This window comes from Ictalurus punctatus, chromosome 9 (genome assembly GCF_001660625.3).
Source record: "Ictalurus punctatus breed USDA103 chromosome 9, Coco_2.0, whole genome shotgun sequence".
Classification (NCBI taxonomy): domain Eukaryota; kingdom Metazoa; phylum Chordata; class Actinopteri; order Siluriformes; family Ictaluridae; genus Ictalurus; species Ictalurus punctatus.
The window spans coordinates 665,119-686,389 of record NC_030424.2 but is presented as its reverse complement, the minus strand read 5'-3'; the positions used below and the strand labels follow the sequence as shown (position 1 = coordinate 686,389).

Sequence of the window (21,271 nt, the reverse complement as noted above, 5' to 3'; positions counted from 1 at the left end):
CGATATTACCCTTTCCTTCGGTTTTCTTTAGAAGCATGACTCATGGATGTGATTTGGCTGTTTCTGGTCAAAATCTGAAAAATCCGGTCAACATCAAAAGATATTTGGTTTCTGTCCAGTTGACTTCTGGAGGTGGAACCAACTTGAAATGAACCAAAAAACAAATTCTTTTGCAGTACAAAAACAAACAACCCCAGAGTGTTTCAGTATTACACAATACTACACCTCTGGCGATAAATCAAAGGGGTTTATTTTTCTGCCTTGGACTTATTAATGCTGCTGACAGAAGTCAAACGACCCTGACGCACAGTTTCACAACAATGCTTCATACATTGTATTCATCACACAGTCACAAACACAAGCTTGACATTTTTCACAGCTCAGTGCAAATGCAATCTCAGTACTCAGAAATGAGGTACAGTTTGAACCCATAGATCGGCTTCCTGAATTACACATGGGTTTGTACGACACATTCGACACACAACATTAAAACACGAACACGTCGACACACAAACGGATTACGGAAATGACTAACTCCCGTTTAAATTAATAACAGATTCACAATTCGGCACGACAGCTTAAGGGTAGATGACCATGTGACGTAGTGTCACTGCAATTAAATCTCGATAAACGCTTTATATCCTGACGACGTAAGAATGAGTCTACGACTCGCATGACTTGCTTTCCACCGATTCCCCATTAAGCACCATAAAAGAGCCAACACGGGGTGATGCGCATACACACGTTGCCTTTGTGGAACGAACTTTGTCCATTTGTCCATCGTTGAAGTTTTTAAAAAAAAAAAAATTTAGCAGTAACACAGCATCTCATATTCCACTCTTTCATATGCAACATATGGCGCGTCTCCTGATGGTCATGTCGCATGACATGCCTTAAAGATGCATCTAGAACATACTTCATACTGTCAGTCATGTTGAGGTGTTTTTTTTTTTTTAAGAGCTGAGCAAATTCAGTCTTTACTTTAAAAAAAACAAAAAAAAAAACATTTCCTTTAGTGGTTTCAAAGAACACAACAACATCAACAACAACAGCAACAACCTCTCCCAGCCTCCGTCACCATGGAGATCGTATCTCTCTGCCAATCAGAACGGCTGACCTTGAAAAGATCCCAATCTCACCAAACCCCTCTGCACCTGAGAACCCCATGTGCTTTCTCAGGGTTTGGGAAGTACATTCTTCTTTTTACATTTTTTTTTTTATCAGTTTCATGTAAAATCCTTCGTCATATCATCTGAGCGGATTTGCTCATGTGCGTGATCTCAGTGGTGATGTTTTGGCACAGATCGATCGGCCCTTCGGAGTTTTTGGCCAGCGAGGTTCTGTAGATCGAGTTCCTGTTTCCGGCCTTGCACAGCGCCCCCAGAAGGAAACGCAGTCTCGAGGGGCTGAGGATGATGAACACCCACGGGTCGATGATGGAGTTGACGGAGATGAATCGCAGCGCGATAAGGTCAGTCTTGCTGTCGTAGCGCTCCTGGACAGTTAATGAGTTAATGTACACTCGGATCTAAAGAGACAGGAAGACAAGATGGCGTTAATCATAAGGAACATACAACATGTACAAGGCAAGATCAAGACTATCACAAGTTTAAGCACATCATCGCATCTGCTTACGACGTCCCATTTCCGAGAAACTCTAAACGCCATACAATAACGCAGCAGTGATGTGAGGGGTCAGAAAGAGTGTCACTGAGAGCACTTGAAGGGGAAAATCATGCTTTAACAACAAGGAGAGTGCAGCTATACGTCACAGTTCATGGAGTATTACTATGAACGTTTTCAAGCTGATCTGTCTGAGCGGAGTGTACGGGTGAGGAGGTGAGGAAGCCGGACCGGTCAATGGACTAAAGTGCCGCTGCGTCGCTCGCTTCAGGCAGAAATAAGCAAGGGTTCAATCCCACTGGCACCGCTATGAGGAGGTATTTGAACAGCATTGTGGGTAATGTAGCAAAGCGATAACTAAAGTGAAGCTAGACCAACGTGTCGATGAAAGACGTTTAATCTAAAACTCAGAATTTCATTATAACTAAATCTGGGAATCCACTGAAAAATCACATGGTAATCATAAAGACTGGACATGAGATGACGTGCGGCGCAGCAATGCATAGCTCAACCCTCTCTATCGCTGAGCTCACATCCTGTGTATTTCTTTCACAAGTGTTAATTGTCAGCATGCTCTACACAGGGTGCGTCAGCAAACAAAAATGGCCAGAAGTCAGATCAACCTGAATTTAAAAAAAAAATATATATATATATATATATATATATATATATATATATATATATATATATATATATATATATATTTTTACGAGCCTTTAAAAAAAAAAATTAATAAATAAAAAGCCAAGTCTTGTCAGGTGCTTTTAAGAAACCTGTCGTCACAGAACATTTGAAGAGGATCTCCGTTAGCTTTCAGCAGTTCAGCAGAAACTATCTGAGTTCAGTTTCAGTGAGTCTGCGGTTGACTGATCACAAGGTGCACTTTCAGGTTGGTGTTTTCTTCACCCAGTTATCTGCACTTTGCACCGTGTTGTTATTATTAGAAACCACGTGCATTTCACGTATCATAAATAAATATATACACACACACACACACACACACACACACACATATATATTTGTACTTTAAAAGTTTATTGCTGTGTACATTGTTGTACTTTGTGATGTATTACTGTAGAGTATTGTTTAGTTTCATTTATTTTTCAGTTTCGTTAACGAAGACAAGTAACCATAATGGGGTTTTTTTCTGCCGGGAACTACACAGAGGAGCAGATTCACTTGCAGGGTCTGAAACCACTGTCTGGTTAATCGAACCACATGAGCTTGTTCCTTTTGCAGGTTTTGTTTGAGACAGACAAGCGAATCTACTTTTCTGTTAAATCCAGTGACTTATAACTTCATGTTTAATTGCATTATGTTGTGGTCAGGTGGTGAAAAGGTCTGGTATTTTGAAAATGCACACTGTATGCGTTAAGACTGTTGTTAAAGCGTGAAATTAACGCAGGACGCTCACGGCTGCTGTTCCGGTATTTTCACTAAAGCTTTTCACTAATGCATCGATGTCTTAATAGCGCAGTGGGTGTAAATACCGTTTGTGTCGACGTGCATGATTATTGCTGCATACGCTTGCATGCTTCTTTTCTGCTTTGTTATGACAGAGTTGGACGTTGATGTTAAGCGTGCTCCAGGAATTGACTTAAGAGCTGTTGGGATTTAATGTTATTAAATGTTTCCCAGCTTCATGGTTTAATGCTGCTCTGCTCCAACGGGGTTATACTAGGGAAATAATAATAATTTTTACAAGAAAGAATTACTGGGGAGACCAAACATGGGACAGTACTCGGACTCTCTCAGACCGTGGATTGGAATCTGATGTATACCATCGTACCGCGCCAAAGGCAAACATCCTGCTACCCTTTCCTGGTTGTCTCACTCAAACAATAAAGAGATGTGTAGAGTTAGCACAGATTAACAGAGACAGGTGAATATTAAGACAGCTCCTCTGTCAACTCCGGGAGCACGCTTGCTTTGCACATCTGAGTGCTTTCTTTGCTCAAACACTCCCATGTCTGGTGTCAAGGAGTTTTTTTTAGCTGATTAGTTGAATCAATGTCATGCAGAAATTTTATTTATTTATTTTTAAAGGCGACATGGGATTCAGAAATGAAGCTTTTCCTGAGCCCTGGAGAATTTCAGCATTTCTATTTCAATACATTTGCTATCAAACAACCAGCAAAACAGTCTTGCCTTTTTTTTTTCAATTTTTTTTTTTAAATGATCAAAAGTTGCATTTAATAATCTTTTATTTAATGTCCTGCATAAATTATTAACTGAAACGTTGTTTTTTTTGTTTTGTTTTTTTAAAAAACACACTACATTATTAAAGATTCAAAATTTTAACATCTAATCAGCTGCTTCTTATCAGAGCTGGTAAATGTTATAAAATTACAGACACTACTTTAGAAAAATGGTAGGATATAATATAATATAATATAATGTAATATAATATAATATAATATAATATATCACCATATTGGTATAGTATTGTCATATTCAATATGAAAAGCTCTTTTCTGTATTTCGTATAAGCAGAGCTGCTTTAATTAGCGTCTACTTGGTCATGTGGATGCATTACGGAGACATTTAAGCTTTACCGTCATCAGTAAGCTGATTAGGATCAATTCATTTAATTTACTGCAAGTCACGAGGCAACAGATGATCGCACGACCACGATCACAACAAGCCGAGGGTTTACAGGAAGTTTTGCACACTCGGAAACATGGTCACGCTCATTCTAAGCCATGAAGCAAGGATGTAGTCTATATTGAGATGCCGCTTCTATCACGAGCCAAGTTCGTGACCTTGACTTAGGATCTTGTAGCCATGTTGTAGCCGTCTCTTAACTCATAGAGGCTGATAAAAGTGCTAAGAGGTGAATTAATTATTTTTTTTTGTACTTTCTCTAGAAACAAACTTTAGCGGGATGCGAGTCCTCTGCAGCCTTGGACGTCTCCGTATCTCTGTGATCTCTGGCAGTTCGCCACTAAAGCAAACATCACCCGAGTCAGATATAGTAGTAGTTCTGCCCGAGTTATTCAAGGCCACCAAGACAATTCAGTTAATCCAGCCGTGAGTTACGTGCTGTTTGTATGTCCCGCCACAGGACTCTGAGGTAAGGGACATTACGTCATCTTCGGAGGGACTATTCATTACTCAGTACCACATAAGCATAAGCGGTGTGGTTACCAGTTATGACCTTACTTTACTGTAAAAAATAAAAGTCACCGGAGTCATTTCAAGCAATGTCATGATTCATTCAGAGTTCATTTGGCCTTTAAAATGTGTAAACACCAGGAGTAACTGCACTCACAGAACTACACAATGTTAATATGTGTTTCTTAATAATTCTTCAAAAACAACAACGACAACAACAACAACAACAACAAAAAGGGATCAAAATTTTTATACAGTAAAAATGAGGATAAATTATCCTCCAAACCTCGGTAGCTCCTCTACGTTTACCGTATCTGATTATATTTATAAATAAATTATTACACATATCAATATATACCGCAACTGTATTAAAATAATTTGACATAATACTACATCTTGAATGCTGGAAATGCAAAAGCATACAACAAAATAACGAAATACAGTAAACAATTTTCCCAACAGAGGTGTTCGCAGGTTTAGAGACAAATAAAAATAAAAAAAAAAAGCAGAATACTTGAAGACATTCATGATTGATGGATCATGATGGATAGATTTGATAATAAACTGCCCAAAGCGTTGCATTTAAAAAATAACAATAATAATAAACAATAATAAAAACTGTCTACAAGGTTAACAGGAACTAATCATTTTAAACTACAAAGCATAAAAAAGAGAAAGTCTAACGATACATAAAATGACAATACATTTGATCGTTTTAAAGGTTTAGTACAAACTTTTAACTTAAAATCAACAAAACATTTGTAATATAAAATATAAATTAAATTATTTTTAAAAAGCTGGAAAAATCTCTCAATACCTGTGATATCGTGAAAGAGCGAATTGTGATATGATTTGTCACGATATGGATATTCATTTGTCGTCTTGCCCAGCCTTACTATAAACACAAGCGAGTAATGAATGCTGAGCTCTGAAATATTTTAAAACCGATTTTTAGCAGCACCACTGATCGTTAACAACAAAAAGGTTTGGCTATCTCTACACGGATAAACATGATCAGCGGTGATGCTGGTGAGCTGAAGGTAAATGAAATGTATTGAGTAACGATATTAGTTTTTACGCCACAGCAATTCTCGAATCTGATTGGTGTTGCACATTAAGCGCATGTTTATGCTAATGACTTCATTTGAATACGTTATCGTTTCTTTAGCAAGTGATTTCGACAGTCTGAGTCTAATAACACGCAGACTGAAGAGTTCTGTAAGGAGATGTTTATTGAACAAGCCATGGAAGGAGTCTCCAGTGCAACTGCGATTAAACTTTGCATTTAAAAGTGTTAAAGTGACTTAAAAGCTGAACATTTATGAGAAAGAAAATGATTTTTTGTTGTTGTTTTTTTTTAAAAAAAATAATAAAATGATAAATGTGCAATAAAACTAAGCTGCATTATTGATTTGAATTCTGAGCAGAATCATTTCCTCCTCCTCTCAGAAAATTCCAGCCTCCTTTATTTACCGTTTTCCTACAAATGATGGTAAAAATCCTTGCAGATAAACATCTCTGATTTAGATTTTTTATTCCCCCCTCCACCCCCTTTTTCATTGCATTGGAAAAGAATTTTTTTTTTCACTGCTATTTACGCCTAGTCCTTCTTGCCTGAAAACTAAAAAAATATTTTCAGTAATCCTGTAATGATGGATGCATTGACCGTCCTTAGAAAAACACACGAGTCGGTACTGTTTTCACTCGGAGCTCATCAGAAGATGAAATGAAATAAAATAGTGCAGTCCTGCAGTCTGATGAAATCGGCCATCGCAATGAGAGCTGCTACATCAGGTATAAAAGCCTCGCAATGTTTTCTTGGATGAAACAGTATTATTACAAAGTTGTGCAGATATTTTTATTACCGATGTAATTCTTTAAAAAATATATAATAATAATAATAATTATAATTATAATAATAATCCTGAACGGCGATTAAGCCCACTTCAGAATTCCCAGAATTCCTTATTAAACAGTTTAAATAGTGGTAACTCATCATATAGTGTTTTTATTGCTCTTTTTCAACAAAATTTCTCTACGTGATGCGAATTAAACGTACTGAGATGAACGCTTAATGGAAAAATCCTGACTCCTTTTAATTCCCCTGGTTCAACTAATTTGCACATCCTTCTTATTACAAAATTAAACGGTGCGAGCGCAGCTCGAAGGAGTCAAACTAATCGTTTTTCCAAAACCTCCAGAGTAAACACGAGATACCTGATTTAACAGTGTACGAGAAAACCAGATGGTATTGTCCTAAAGGATTATTAGTGCCATTAACACCGACTTTAATCTTAACAGCAAGCCAAAGCAGTGGTAGCATTTCCACGATCGTTTGGTCCGCGTCAGTAATTCACATTCACTGGTTTATTTAACAAGCTGCAAAGTTTAAACCTAATGAGACAAAGCTTTCCTCGTTCAGCGGTGTATTGGAAACGTAGGAGCGTTGTTAAGAAAACAATGTGTGTGAGTGAGCAACGATTTTCCTCCAACTCGGCAGCTGGGACTTCGGTCAGGGAGAAGTTTGCTCCATTTAGAAATGTTTCCCAGATGACCGAGCAGACAGATTGGTATTTGTTATTTCCTCCCATGACAGGTTCATTAGCTACTTTGCTCCATGATTGTTTATTATTATTATTATTAGGTTATAAAAGTAATCGTGATCAGAAATTAAATTTAAAGGTTTCCCAGATGTAGATAATCAGTCAGGACTTGCTTTAGTTTCTTTAGTTTTGCACTAGCGTCAAAAAACACTATTTTGGGTTTGTTTGTTTCTTTGGTCACAGTTTAAAGTCATGACCAATCTCTAATTGTTTCTGCAAATTGTGTAAATGACATTTTGGTTAAACTTAACCACGACTATTTTCTTCTCAAACCCGCTGTATTGTGTTTTCCTTGTTGTCCTAACCTCCTCCAACAAGGTTGTATCTCTGGTATCCCTGACCGACCGATGAACTATCGCAAGTTTTTCCTCGACACCTCGAAGCACTTTTCTGGAACTTTGACGTCTTCTAAATGATGTAAAAAAAAATGTATGAAGTGTGTTTTTTGTCTTTTAGAGTGCATTTCTATTTTATATTCTGCCCCATGCGTGGAACTGTTCTGCAATCCCACAGCCCACGTTCTCCTGAGATTATTCCCGTTTCCACCCACCATCATTTCTAAAAAAAAATCTCCGCTGGTCTGAGTCCCTTGAAAAAAAACGCAAATACATTGTTTCGGTACTATTATGAAAAACAAGAAAGAGATGAACAGCAACAGCACACCAGCGTGTGAGGTGACGGCACTGCCAGCCGCACCACCGGAACATTTAAATATGTTAATAACAATATTCAGTATTAAGAAATCTTCAACCAGCTATTTATGGTCAAACGAGTTGGGCAGTGGGGGCAGTGCGGGCTTGGCGGTTAAGGCTCAGGATCGGAAGGTCAGGCGTTCGAGCCCCAGCGCTGCCAAGCTGCCACTGTTGGGCCCTTGAGCAAGGCCCTTAACCCTCTCTGCTCCAGGGGGCGCTGTATCATGTCTGACCCTGCACTGTGACCCCAGCTTCCTGACATGCGAAGAAAAGAATTTCACTCTGCTGTAACGTATACGTGATTAATAAAGACTCGTTATCATTGTTTTCAGAATTTTTGCAACACTTAGGAATTCATATTAAGGTCTATGATATTGATTCACATCGTGACGCATGATATGCGACGCAGTTAAACAAGTAACGAGTCGATTCACTTCAACTCCCTTCTGATCCGATATGATTCGTTTCAGAAACGTTAAGAATCACTGATTTTGGATCTTGGCTTGTAAATCGATGTGGTCATATTGTTAGACTGATTCTGTTTTACAGCCCTATCGCACCCCACTGTGTACAATGTGTGGTGTAATTTATGATGATCTGAGCAATTCAAGTGCAATTACATGCTGAAATGCCTTTCTTGCTGCTGGTATGAGTCAGCTAATGAATGTGTGTGTGTGTGTGTGTGTGTGTGTGTGTGTGTGTCAGATAGGAAGCTTGGTCAAAGCCCAGACTTCCGCAATTGCTCTAGTTATTATTAAAAAAAAAATCACCAATAATTGTACAGCGCCGTGCAAAAGTATTCACCCCTCTTGACATTTTTCCCATTCTGTTGCCGTACAATCTGGAATTAAAATGGATTTTTTGGGGGGGTTTTGCATCATTTGATTTACACAACATGCCTACCACTTTGAAGATGCTAAATATTATTTATTGTGAAACAAACAACAAATAATATGGGGAAAATAACAGAAAACTTGAGCGTTAATAACTATTCACCCCCCCCAAAGTCAATAATTTGTAGAGCCACCTTTTACAGCAATTACAGCTGCAAGTCTCTCGGTGCAATTCTGACCAGTTTCCCAGTCCCCGCTGATGAAAAACCTCCCCAACGGGTGTCACTGCCATGCCTCACTGTGTGGTGTGATGGCGTTCTCGCGGTGAGGAAAGATGTTGCGTTTTCTGTGATTGCCAAAAAGCTCAATTTTAATCTCGTCTGCCCAGAGTAACTTCTTCCATATGTTTGGAGAGTCTCCCACATGCCTTTTGACAAACATCACATGTTTTTGCTTCTTTTTTTCTTTAAGCAATGGCTTTTTCTGGCCATTCTTCTGTAAAGCCCAGCTCTGTGGAGTGTACAGCTTAAAGTGGGCCTATGAACAGATTCTCCAATCTCCGCTGTGGGGCTTTGCAGCTTTGCAGTTATAGACTGAAGACGTAAGACTCGTGCGCATGACGTCATCGTTTTCACAAATTCTCGTTTTTGTACGTTTACACAGAGACGATAACGGCATCGTTTGCAAAAATTTGCACTTTGAAACCCGTTTTCAAAAGTTTGCAGATTCAGGCCCCGAAACGCCGTCGTCGTGGAAACGACCACCAAAACCACAGAAAAAGTTTTCCGTTTTTAGTTGAATACTTTGACGTGTAAACGGTCCCTAAATCATGAAGTAGGCCAGGTGTGCTGGGAGCGGGAAAACATGAAACTGCAAAATCCCCCTCCCACACACGCGAGGATTATTCACTGTGTGCCCCAGGCTGTGTCATTATGCATGCTCTGCTGAGAGGTGGCATCTCAGTGCACTAGTTGAAGAGTTTAAAGAGTTTTTATGTCATGCACTTTGACCTTAGAGAAGACCCTTCATGAAAGTCTATAATGGATTCATCTGGAACTTATATTCTCTTTTGATACTGTGTGTGTGTGTGTGTGTGTGTGTGTGTGTGCGCGCGCGCCACAGGCGATCCCAATGGAAACTGCCACTCACTTTTGATACTGTGATAAAGTTCCCGTAGTTTAGTTCAAAGGTCATAACTGTCAAGGTGTGCACTTTTTATGGCACTTGGTGGTCTGTACTAGAGCTGCAACAACTAATCGATAAAATCGATAATAATCGATTATGGAAATCGTTGTCAACGAATCTCACCATCGATTAGGCGGTCTGTGAGTGGCACGGGGCACGTTTACTCGTTGCGTTACTTCTGTTCCGAAAACACGCATCGGAACGTAAATACTAAAGCTGTGCCCCATATGACGTACTATACACTTACACTATGCACTATGTACTCCACCGTCTAGCGTGTGAATTTTAGAAGGACGATATCGTCTCAAACGGCACACTAGCATTTTTTTTAACTAAAAAGAAGTATAAGCCGTTTCCCAGTCGATGGCGCATGACGTCAAACAGAGACGGAGGCGTAATCATCAAGTGACAGTGGGAAAAAAAGTGTGAGTCCTCTAAGTCGGGGGAGCATTTTATATTAAATGCCGCGAAGAGGATTGTAACGTGCAAACTTTACAAAGCCGAGCTTGTGTAGCGGAGAAGCACGACAGTGATGCACGAGCACAAACTTATGTTTATATCCAAAATACTCCACAGTTCAAGGGGCAGGCGAAACTGGTGCGAGGTGCTTAAAAAGGTTTCGTTTCATCTCAGTTTACTGTCATTATATGGTGTATTTGCACGCTTGCAGTGTAACTTCTGTCGCTCATTATAACGGAAGTGATGTGTTAGTAACGAGGCCGCGTTGCTCCTCATGCGCGGTGTAGATGCACTGATACACCGTGTAGCATGAGTAAGATCACACTATGATCAAAGTAAACACAAGTAAAACACTATGCCTAGAGGCAGTGAGGAACAGATACCACAAGGTGTGGTGAAATGAGATGTTGTTATTAATTTAGGACTGTAGTTTATTTATCAGTGTTTTTTTTTGTGCATCCATAAAAATAATGCGTAAATACTTACACACACACACACACACGCAATCAAAATTATTCACCCCCACTGCAAATCAAGTTCATTGTCAAAATTTCAGATTTTCAGCTGTTTGCAATGAACAACTCAAACCAAAGCGACTGCAACAGTTCGACAACGAACGCTTCAGGTGTTCTCCCCAAATTCAACTGAAAATGCAACTCATGATCAGCCGATAAATCGATTATGAAAATAGCCTGTACCTTTGAAGTGGAGCGGGATACGACGTGATAGTATCTGATGTAAGCCTAGTGTATGATGTTGTGCTAAAGTACAGACAAAACTGGTTTGGAAGCATTTCACGATTAACAACTGCAATCCTATACATCGAGCACAAATATCAAGCACCTTCCTAAAATAATAAATCTGATGAAAGCTCTTAAACATAAAACAGCACAAGGACTTCATCGCTAGCGGGAACCCACACCGCAGCGAATGCTAACTAGGTGAGAAACACATCTGCGGTGAATGAACAGAACAGCTCTGACCCAGTTTATTGTTCTTGACGTATTTCCCTTGCAGCTAGCTGTAACTAACGTTTCTTTGTTTTAAAATCAACTAGCTATCATCACAAAGATCGAGCCTAGTAGCATGAATGCATGAATATGAATACGTGCACTGTTCATGGCCAGTGTTTAAACGTAAACAGCGCTGAGTAAATGTCCCATCGTGCCATTCTCGCGTCTGGTTTGCTCATTTGGGATCTGTAAAACTTCGTGACAACGTCTGTTGTTAAACGTTCTGGATCACAGAGCTGATCGGTCGAGCTGAAAGTAGTCCGTCCTTCTAAAATGAGACGAGTTTTAATCCGTTTTTTTTCCCGTAATATTGCCACACAGATTCCTGTTCCCCTCAAACTCACTCCAAAGGTTATCTAAAGGTTATCAGTGTCATGAGAATGGTGCGTTTGTGTGTTTGTGTTTGTAAGGAGGCCAGGAACCATTCCATTACATACTCTACTGGGAGGTAGCATTTTGCACGACATTTCGGCATGACCCAGTAACGAGCTGAACATTTATGCACTCACGTGTACAGGTCTGACGAACGTTTTACCCCATCACGCGTACTATACATACAGATGATCAACTCATTAATGAGTCATTCTTAATCATGTTACAGTGCGCCAGGTTTCTCTGGCGAGGAAACATTTCCTTCAGAGCTACCTTCTGGAAATCAGACTCAACAAGTCTTCTTGTCTGGTCTAGTCATGGATGGCTCTCATTCTGCACTTTCCCTGCGTGACATAATCAGAAAAAGATCTGCAGAGCTTCACTCTAGCCCTCGGCAATGAAAAAGAACGGGGAAAAGCTTGGGGGAAGAGCAGTACGTGCTGTTCGGCATCCGCAGCAAACCTAAGTTTATGCAACAGACTCGCAGCTGTTTGGTGTGGAATCGAATTAAGTTTAGAATCTAGTGACGTGATTTCAGATTTATCCAGCAACCTTCTAAACCGAGGGGATTCGACTCAAATTAGTGAACGTACAGCTACGTGAAATCTGAAAGTTCAGAGAAGCGACTATCGTGACTGAAAGGTGACAGCAGCGACCTTTTCGTGCGTAACCATCGATTAGTTTATGCTAAATATGACATGGCGCTTCACGTCAACACTTTTGATTAGTGTCACGGATTCGGCGTCGACCGGAGAGAGGTACGAGCTTGCAGAATGTATGTGAATTATAACCGGCTAAATAATTTACATATATACATCCCCTGCTCTAGACGTTAAAATAAAGTATATTAAAGCATAACACCTACACGACAACATCGGTGTGAAAGACGAATTCATGCAACAACAAAAAAAAAACATCCCAGAGTTCAGCCATGATACGGCACCCCTGGAGCGGAGAGGGTTAAAGACCTTCCTCAAGGGCCCAACAGTGCCGGGGCTTGAACCCCTGACCTTCTGATAATCGTTCAGCCCCCACTGCACTGAAGCTGACCTGATCAATGCAGTACAGCTAACAAGTAAGGAAAGATTACGGCTACCAGAGTTTAAGAATTTTTCAAATCACATGTTTCTGGTCATCACCCCTTTACTGTAAAGCTGTTCGATGCTTTCAACTCTGAAAGTAGACAAGTGCCTTCGTACGAGCGAGTACGAGTGCACCATTTGCCCCGATATTGCTTTAAATCAGATTTTGATAGGCTGCAATATTCGAAATCACTTCCCACACACATAACGCAACGTAATCGGAGCCGCGATTTTCCCCATCATTAGTGTCACGGATCGTTTTGGGTCGTGTGCCTGCAGCTTTTAAGTGCCAATTAGAAATATTTCAAAAATCAATAAGCTGCATCAAACTGTGCTGAAGGCCGAGAAGGCAAGGAGGAATAGGTCTGGGCGATATGATGATATAATATTTGTAATCTGAGATTATATATATATATATATATATATATATATATATATATATATATATATATATATATATATATATATATATATATATATTTCCATTAAATAAAAATATAATCTAACTGTTGCTGTTACTACTGTTTAGCTGGCAGTTTGTTAGCAAACCTGTACGTGCAACATATTGTGTATCATAATCCAGAATCTAATCTCTGTCTGCGGTGTCTATGTATGAGCGCTTATCGTTTGACACACTAACAACTTTCCCTGTGCTGAGATAAGAAATGAGACATAAAACACCACACCTTCTTAAACCTCACTGATGATGAGCGTATGAGAACGGTTCTGCATGCAAAATAAGTCACCAGATTATATATTTTTTTGGTCTAATGACAAATATCTTCTGTTCTAGCCGGCACTACTTTACTAAATTCACACTTCAGTGAAGAGACTGTGTCTGGGTGATTCCAGGATTGGGGTACCATTTCATCCTTTTCAAAATCTTCAAAAGGTTTTGATTTAAGCTTTATTTCCCCCTCATTATGCAACACTGAATTTGGAAAGGATGCATTTTCCCTTAAAGAACGCACGTTAACGCATCTCACACAGGAATCTCATTTCCTTCCCGAAACGACATTTTGGTCGAGAATTCTGAAAGATTCCTATAATCCTAGGCCAAAATCTGTAATCTTTGATGGCTAGTTTGACGTGTTCCCCGACAGCCGATTAATGGCCGTCGTTGCGATCCCATTTTTCCTCTGATGAAATTCGGGCAGTGTCAGGCGATTCGAGGCACAGTCCTGCAGTGTGGCTTCTCCTCCGACTCCGTACGAGTCTTCTTGTGTGCGTCGGTTTTTCACGTCCTGAGCGTCTGACATTAAAGATAACTGAGATCCTACAGTGTGACTCGGCCTCCAGCGGGGACGATGTGCGTACAGTCTGACGAGCAACAGTCGCAAAACACTATTAAAAAACGCACAGTGTGCTTCACTTGCCTCGACGCTATTTAAGGACACTGCAATGATGTCATTACATTTAAATGTTTTAATTAATCATTTACTTTTGATCCACGCATTTGGTGACAATTTGCTTGTACTTTCAAAGCGTCCTCATCAGCCAAGATCACTGAAAAGCTGTACCTATAATTTACAACCTGGGTTAGTGATCAGAGGATCGGGGGTTCAAGCTGCCACGGTTGGGCCCTTGAGCAACACCCGTAACCCTCTCTGCTCCAGTGCGCTGTGTCAGAGTGTAGGATCAGGGTGTCCCTGCATATAGGGGCCGAGTGACCCTGCACTCTGACCCCAACTTCCTCACAAGCTGGGATATGTGAAAAAAGGAATGTCACTGTGCTGTAATATATACGTTGCCAGTAAAAGCTTCTCCTTCTATTAATTATTCATGCTCACTGGCTGTAATGAAGGTAAAATGTGGAATCACCCATATACAGTATATATATATGTGTGTGTGTGTGTGTGTGTGTGTGTATATATATATTATAACTTACTACAGTTATATATTATATAATACTTACTATAGACAGTAAGTATGGGTTAATTATCCCTTTTCCTTAAGCATTCTTTAATTCTTCCCTCAAAACGCACTATTTACATCAGCCCCCCCCCCCCCCCCCCCCCATCTGCTCTGCACAACAAATGGGCCGGTTTAAGGTTAACTAAACATCTGTGCGTGACTGAGTGTTTGTGTGTGTGTGTGTGTGTGTTCATGGATGCTCTAGGCACACACAAAGTGTGTGTTTTGCCAAACTGTCTGAAAGAAAGCTTTATGGAGTTCTGCTTACTTCTCATTACATGTCCCCTGAGGTCAGGGTGCAGCATAGGATAAATACCACTGGGGCAGATAAGTTTTAAGGGGCTTTTCTCAAAGGAACTACAGAGCATCACTAGCAGTTTTTTGGATTTGGACTCCTAACCGTCGAGTAATTACGATACATCGTTGTGATCAGTGATGATAATATCTGGAGCGCGCTATTCACAATAAAGTCTATTATTTACATACGTTTCATGCATCGTTTCTAAAAAAAACATAGATTGTGTCCCTTCAAACGTGGGGTCCGTTAATATATATAAAAAAAATTTAAATAAAAACAAAAACAACGCTCAAGGGACCTGCGATTTCAATTTTCGTACAGTGCTGGAAATCACAAACCTCCGTTACATTTATCATGACGTTATTTATTGTATATATATATATATATATATATATATATATATATATATATATTATATATATTATCCGATATGAGTAGTCACGGACAGTTTTAACCCAAACCTCAAACACAAGTCGGCCTATAAACAACGTCGACTTGGACCTACTGTGTTCTGTTCAGGAAGTAAAACGCTCCCCAGCTCCAATAAACAGGCAAAAGGCTTCCAGTCACGTTTATCAAAACGGCCGTGCACAACGTAGTAAAGAGGGAGCAGTGTAAAATATCAGGCGCACTAATGAAATCCCATAATGCACTGCGATAGGTGCGTGTCCACGGAAAACAGACACAGAACACCGGTAATGCATCTGTTGTTGTTGTTGTTTTTTACAGAATAGTGTGTTGAGCACCATTTCAGACCCAAGTGTAGCTTAAAATATCTACTCCTGAAATCCCACAATGCACTTCAGTAAATCCAAAATGATGCAGCCTGGGGGATGCAGAACACACAAAATTCAGTTTGTGGGAAACAGGGAACAAGATTTAATCTTATGAGACTTTTCCCCACTCTATGGCAGACATTCTCAAACTTTTTTTTGTTGCAGCCAGAGACGTTTAGCCGAAAGCTAAACTCCACAGATCTGCTCAGTACAAATTTATTTCATCAAAGTCTAACGATTTACATATTTGCCTCATTAGTTAAGAGGCTATTCCTGAAATTTCTGAAGAGATTGGGCCCAGGTTTACTTTTTATAGACCTATTTGTTATTGAGATTTGGATTAAACCCATTAAATTGAAGAAACCAGAAAAAAAGTTGTTTTTTTTTTGTTTTTTTTAAACCCTTCATAATAAATATAACAGCACTGATAAAGGGGTGTTGGTGGGTTGTTTGTTTGGCTACGCTTCAGGAACCCCACTTTGGAGAAGCACAGATCTACAGCATGCAGAGTCCACATAATGCACTTGTAGGAAACAGGGAACAGGAAGACCTTTTGGGGGGGGGGGGGGGGGGGGTCGTTTAGTATATGATTGATACTTACCATTAACGGCAGGCTGCATATGACAAATATAACCGTCATGATGACTAATAGGATGAGATACTCCACTTCCTGTGAGAGAGAAAAGGGTCTGCGCGTGACCGAGCTTCCTCGGTTCACCGTGCGCCTTCGGTACATCAGCACCAGGTGATAAGCCACGAAGCAGTTGCACGCGGCTATCGCGAGCACCATGAGCAGCATGACGGTGGCGTAGACGTTGGCGAACACCCGGTCCGCGCTGCGTTTCGGGTTCATGTCGATGAAGCACCAGGTGCCGGGGCAGTACTGCACATATCTGCCGAACCCCGCGAAGGGCAAGCAGCAGAAGAGCGCGCACAGCGCGTACATGCACGGGATGGCGACGTAGCCGCAGCGCGTGCTCACGCGCCGCCCGTACAGGTACGGGAAGCCGATGGAAAGGTAGCGCTCGAGCGCCATGGCGAGCAGCAGCGAGAGCGTGGCCAGGCTGAAGAAGGTCATGGCGAAGCCGAAGTAGTGGCACGCGCCCTTGTTGTCGCTCATGGCAATCAGCGTGGTGTTGAGCGCGTGCGCGGCTTGCACGAGAGGGCTGACCAGGCACGTGCCCGCCAAGTCGGTTACCACAAGCGCGGTCACAAGCACGTGGAACAAGGTGCGCCTCTGATGCTCGTGCTGCTTGCGGCTGCGCTCTTTCCGTCTGCGCACTTCGATCAGCAGGAGCGCCGCCGCGTTTCCCAGCACACCCGCCGCGAACATGAGCGCGCTGATCACCGGGCTCGCGTTATTCTCCACGTTCTGCGTCTTATAACAGCTCTCGTTCCCCGCGACCATAACGTCCATTCACGACCGGGAAATCTTCTGGATTTCAGTTTTTATTGTTGTTTTGTTTGTTTGTTTGTTTTTACACGCTATTCAAAGCGTGAAACTCCAACAGGTCGCCTACATGGAACCGGTAGAACTTTGGGCTCCTAAAGACACCGTGGCGCGGAGATTCGAATCAAATGAGAAGTTATTCAACCAGAAACGTCATAAAACATAAACGTTAATAACACATCAGCAGTAAAAACGCTCGGAATCCGTACAGGTGATCAAAAAACATCAATTCACGTGTTGCTTTATCCATGATCGCGTCAAAAACGTGTCATTCCAGCGGTGCTGATGTTCCCGGGTGCGCGCGCGCTCCTGGTGAGTGAGCTCCGTGCCGACTTTCACTGACAAAAATGATTGACCAGGTTGCCAGATTGTAGCGAGTTTAGGTTTGCGTTGTTTTCCCCCTCCCAATCACATTGTAACTCCGCCCCTTTCTCTCTAACTCCGCCCCGATCTCGGATATGCAGGCAAGACACTGCAGGTGAAATTAAAACAACAACAGTAAATAACAATCTACAAACTAGTCAGGTTTCCCAACAAGTAAATTTAAATAAATAGTCAATTTAAATAAATAGTAAATTTAAATAAATAGTAAATTTAAATAGTAAATTAAACATGATTACACTGTACCATCTTCAGTGTGTTAGTGTTTTTGTTGTTGTTGTTTTTAGTGTTGAATTAAATTTAAATTCATTTTAAACCAAAATTAAAAGTGAAATTGAAACGTTTTGTGCAGAAATGATTTCAAAACATATCCGGATTCTTTAGGTTTGTTTAGGTTTGGCTCGGTAACACTATTTGTCAAAGGAAGTTCATATTTTAAATGTGCGCTCTAGGAAAAAGGGGTTCTTCATGGGTTAAAGGCAACCGTGAAAAGTCAATCGAGTCATTTGAGAGCTTCAGTTTGTCTTTTCAGTTCAGAAATCGGATCTGCCTGCACTCTGGATGATAGACGCATGACTCCTTATTGACGTCATTCCAAAGTCATAATCACCCACCAATCTATTGACCGTGCAACATTCCAAGACCCGCTGAGAGTACATCCTCCATGGTACTATTTGGACCACATGGTGGCGATTCGATCATCAGACCAACTGTTCACCTTCCCTGTCTAAACAGAGACTGTCTCACAGGGTGGTGGATGTCATTATCTTGGTCTTGATGGGCTGGAAGCCAAACCCATACTGTGATATGCCATTCTATGAGTCTTGGTGTCACCGTGAACCTTCTCGATGTTTTGCAAGGTTAATAACCACCACTCTCAGTGGCGTCAGTGCAGCGGTCATCCTTCAACACCTTTAAGGTGATCTGGTCTATTCTTCATGACACTGTGGCATAGGTTATTCAGGTGAATCTCCTTACCACCACCCCTGGTAGATAGAACGGCATAACTAGGATTTTCCTGTCATTCAGGATCCCAGTGGTAGAAGGTTGGCTGGATGACAACAGTATCAAAGTAGAGCGTCATACTGTCCGTACGTGACTTGAAGATTTCTAGTTATCCAGTGTTACACACATAACTATAAATCGTTGTGGAATCATTAAAGGGTATGTATGGAACCTGTTGTACTGTATATTGTTATTTACAGAATCATTTAAAGAGTCGTTTCAAACGATTCTTTTTGGTTTGGCACTTGTTGCAAGACAACGAATTTCCCTCCATCGCACGGTATCAAAACCTTTTTTGCTAAACGTGTACAAACCAATTTGGAGCTCTGTTACCATTCACGTGACTTCCAACATACACATCTGCTTTCAATCCGTGAAAATCCAAAACATCCCGTGATACCAAGCTATGGGCTGTAAACTCGGAGGAGTTAAGCTCAAGGAAGCACTTTGATCCTCGTTTCCTATCAAACTAAGCCATCTTTTATTGTCCCATCCATCTCAACGTACACAGTGGGATGAAATCTTGTGTCTCTAGAGAGCTGTGTGTGTACTTTTCATGCAGGAAAACAAAAAAAAACAAAGGTCAGTCACTGTCGGATGTAGATATGTTATATGCACAGCAATATACACTTTAATAGGATCTGAAATTTCAGCGATTTAACGCTCCTGAACGTTACCTTGCAAGATGGTTGGCAAGATGTGTTTGGTCAGAACCATTTGCTTTCCTGCGACGCCACCTGGAGCTGGATCATAGCAACTGCAGTCTGTGATCGCAGACCTCGAAAGCCGAGTTATAATTATGAAGCCTTGAACATTAAAGGAGTTTATTGTGAGATGGATGGGTTTACGGCGCGTGTTAGAGCAGAGACGTTGTGCTGGAGCTGATTTTGCCTGATGTAAAATGCCATGACCTTTAAAAAAGAGAGAAAAATTGAAACCCGGCCGCTCCAGGCAAATCAGTTGCAAATTGATCGATGGAAATCTCTGTAATAAAATCCTGGAATGCTGCGATGGATTGGCACCCTGTCCAGCGTGTACCCTGCCTTGTGCACGATGCTCCGTGGGATAGGCTCCAGGTTTCCCCGTGACCCTGAAGGAAGGATAAGCGGTAGAGAAGATGGATGGATGGAAAATCCTGGAATGTTCTTTTTTAACCGTTGGGACGTTGTACACCTAGATTATTGTCTGTAATATAGGTTTAACATTTTTTAATTTATACAGTGTTTTCATGTACCAAGTTATTTTCAAGAATGTGCTTTTGTTTGTTTGTTTTTAATCCGCTGGGACTGACTTTAGCCAAAAGTTTTTGGACACCCGACCCAAACACCTATATGTGCTTGTTGAGCATCCCATTCCAGATTTATTCTGTCTTTGCTGTTATAATAAGCGCCACTCTTCTGGGAAGGATTTCCACTAGATTTTGGAGTGTGGCTGTGGGGATTTGTGATCATTCAGCTACAAGAGCGTTAGTGAGGTCAGGCGCTGATGTTGGGTGTGGAGGTCTGGGGTGCAGTCGGCGTTCCAGTTCATCCCTAAGGTGTTCAGTGGGGTTGAGGTCAGGGTTCTGTGCAGGACACTCGAGTTCTTCTACTCCAACATTCTTCTACTCAAACCGGGCCTTCACAGAGCTCGCTTTGTGCACAGGGGCGTTGCCATGCTGGAACAGGTTTGAGCCTCTTAGTTCCACTGAAGGGAAATTGTAATAATACAGCGTACAAAGATTTCTGTACAATTGTGTGGAAACAGTTTGGAGAATAATCACATATGGGTGTAATAGGCAGGTGTCCACAAACTTCTGACCATTTTTAGCATTTACAATTCCCCTGATTTATGTGTCTTCGTTGTTTTGATTTTTGTCCGTGTGTAATCTGTATTTATTTGCACTGTTGAAATAAAAAGAAGTCCTACATTATCTGTAACTAGTATAAATGTCACACTGAATAAGCCACATGATGGCAGCACAAGCTAATTGTTTAACACCAAAGTGGCGCTTCCTCACTGATTTACAATAATCCAATCATGAAAAACGATGTGTTTACATACAAATGGCATCATTTTAAAGTCCTTTCTTCACATTTCACATAATAATCATTTCACATTAATTAATCGGTGAAAATGTAACACATCTTCATCTGACAGTGACTGACCTTTTCCAAATTATATTGGATTACATTAACACCGTTATTAGGATCAGTAATATTAGTACTACGCTAAATATATTCATATATATATAATGGTTACTTGGTAATGATTGATAATATGTATTCGTATTAGAAATTAACTCATGGTTGGCTCATATGTGAGATTTCGTAACGGGAAAGTAAGAATAATGTAGGAAATCCTTTCCAAAACGAGGTTTTCCAAGAAGCAAATGAAAAACTCTGCTGAAGTTTGAAAACTTTTTTTAATCCAAATGCTAATAACATCCAGATGGAGTCAGCATTATCCCTGGGGCTTGTGGTTATTCTGTT

At 40.8% G+C, this 21,271-nt stretch overlaps 2 protein-coding genes across 2 annotated transcripts in view; one reads left to right on the top strand and one right to left on the bottom strand.

The window, feature by feature from the left end:
- txndc16 (thioredoxin domain containing 16) overlaps positions 1-5,392 on the top strand; it is a 55,370-nt gene extending 49,978 nt beyond the window's left edge. The window contains exon 20 of the mRNA XM_053682966.1: positions 4,491-5,392. Coding sequence (XP_053538941.1) covers positions 4,491-4,657 — 167 coding nt within the window. The 3' untranslated portion in view covers positions 4,658-5,392. The remainder of the gene's footprint in view (positions 1-4,490) is intronic.
- ptger2a (prostaglandin E receptor 2a (subtype EP2)) lies at positions 229-17,776 on the bottom strand. The gene is made up of 2 exons (XM_017476056.3): positions 16,566-17,776; positions 229-1,528 (listed from the first exon to the last, which is right to left on the bottom strand). Exons 1-2 carry the CDS (start codon positions 17,379-17,381, stop codon positions 1,244-1,246), a joined length of 1,101 nt encoding a protein of 366 aa, XP_017331545.1. The 5' UTR covers positions 17,382-17,776; the 3' UTR covers positions 229-1,243.
- Between the last annotated feature and the right edge of the window lie 3,495 nt (positions 17,777-21,271).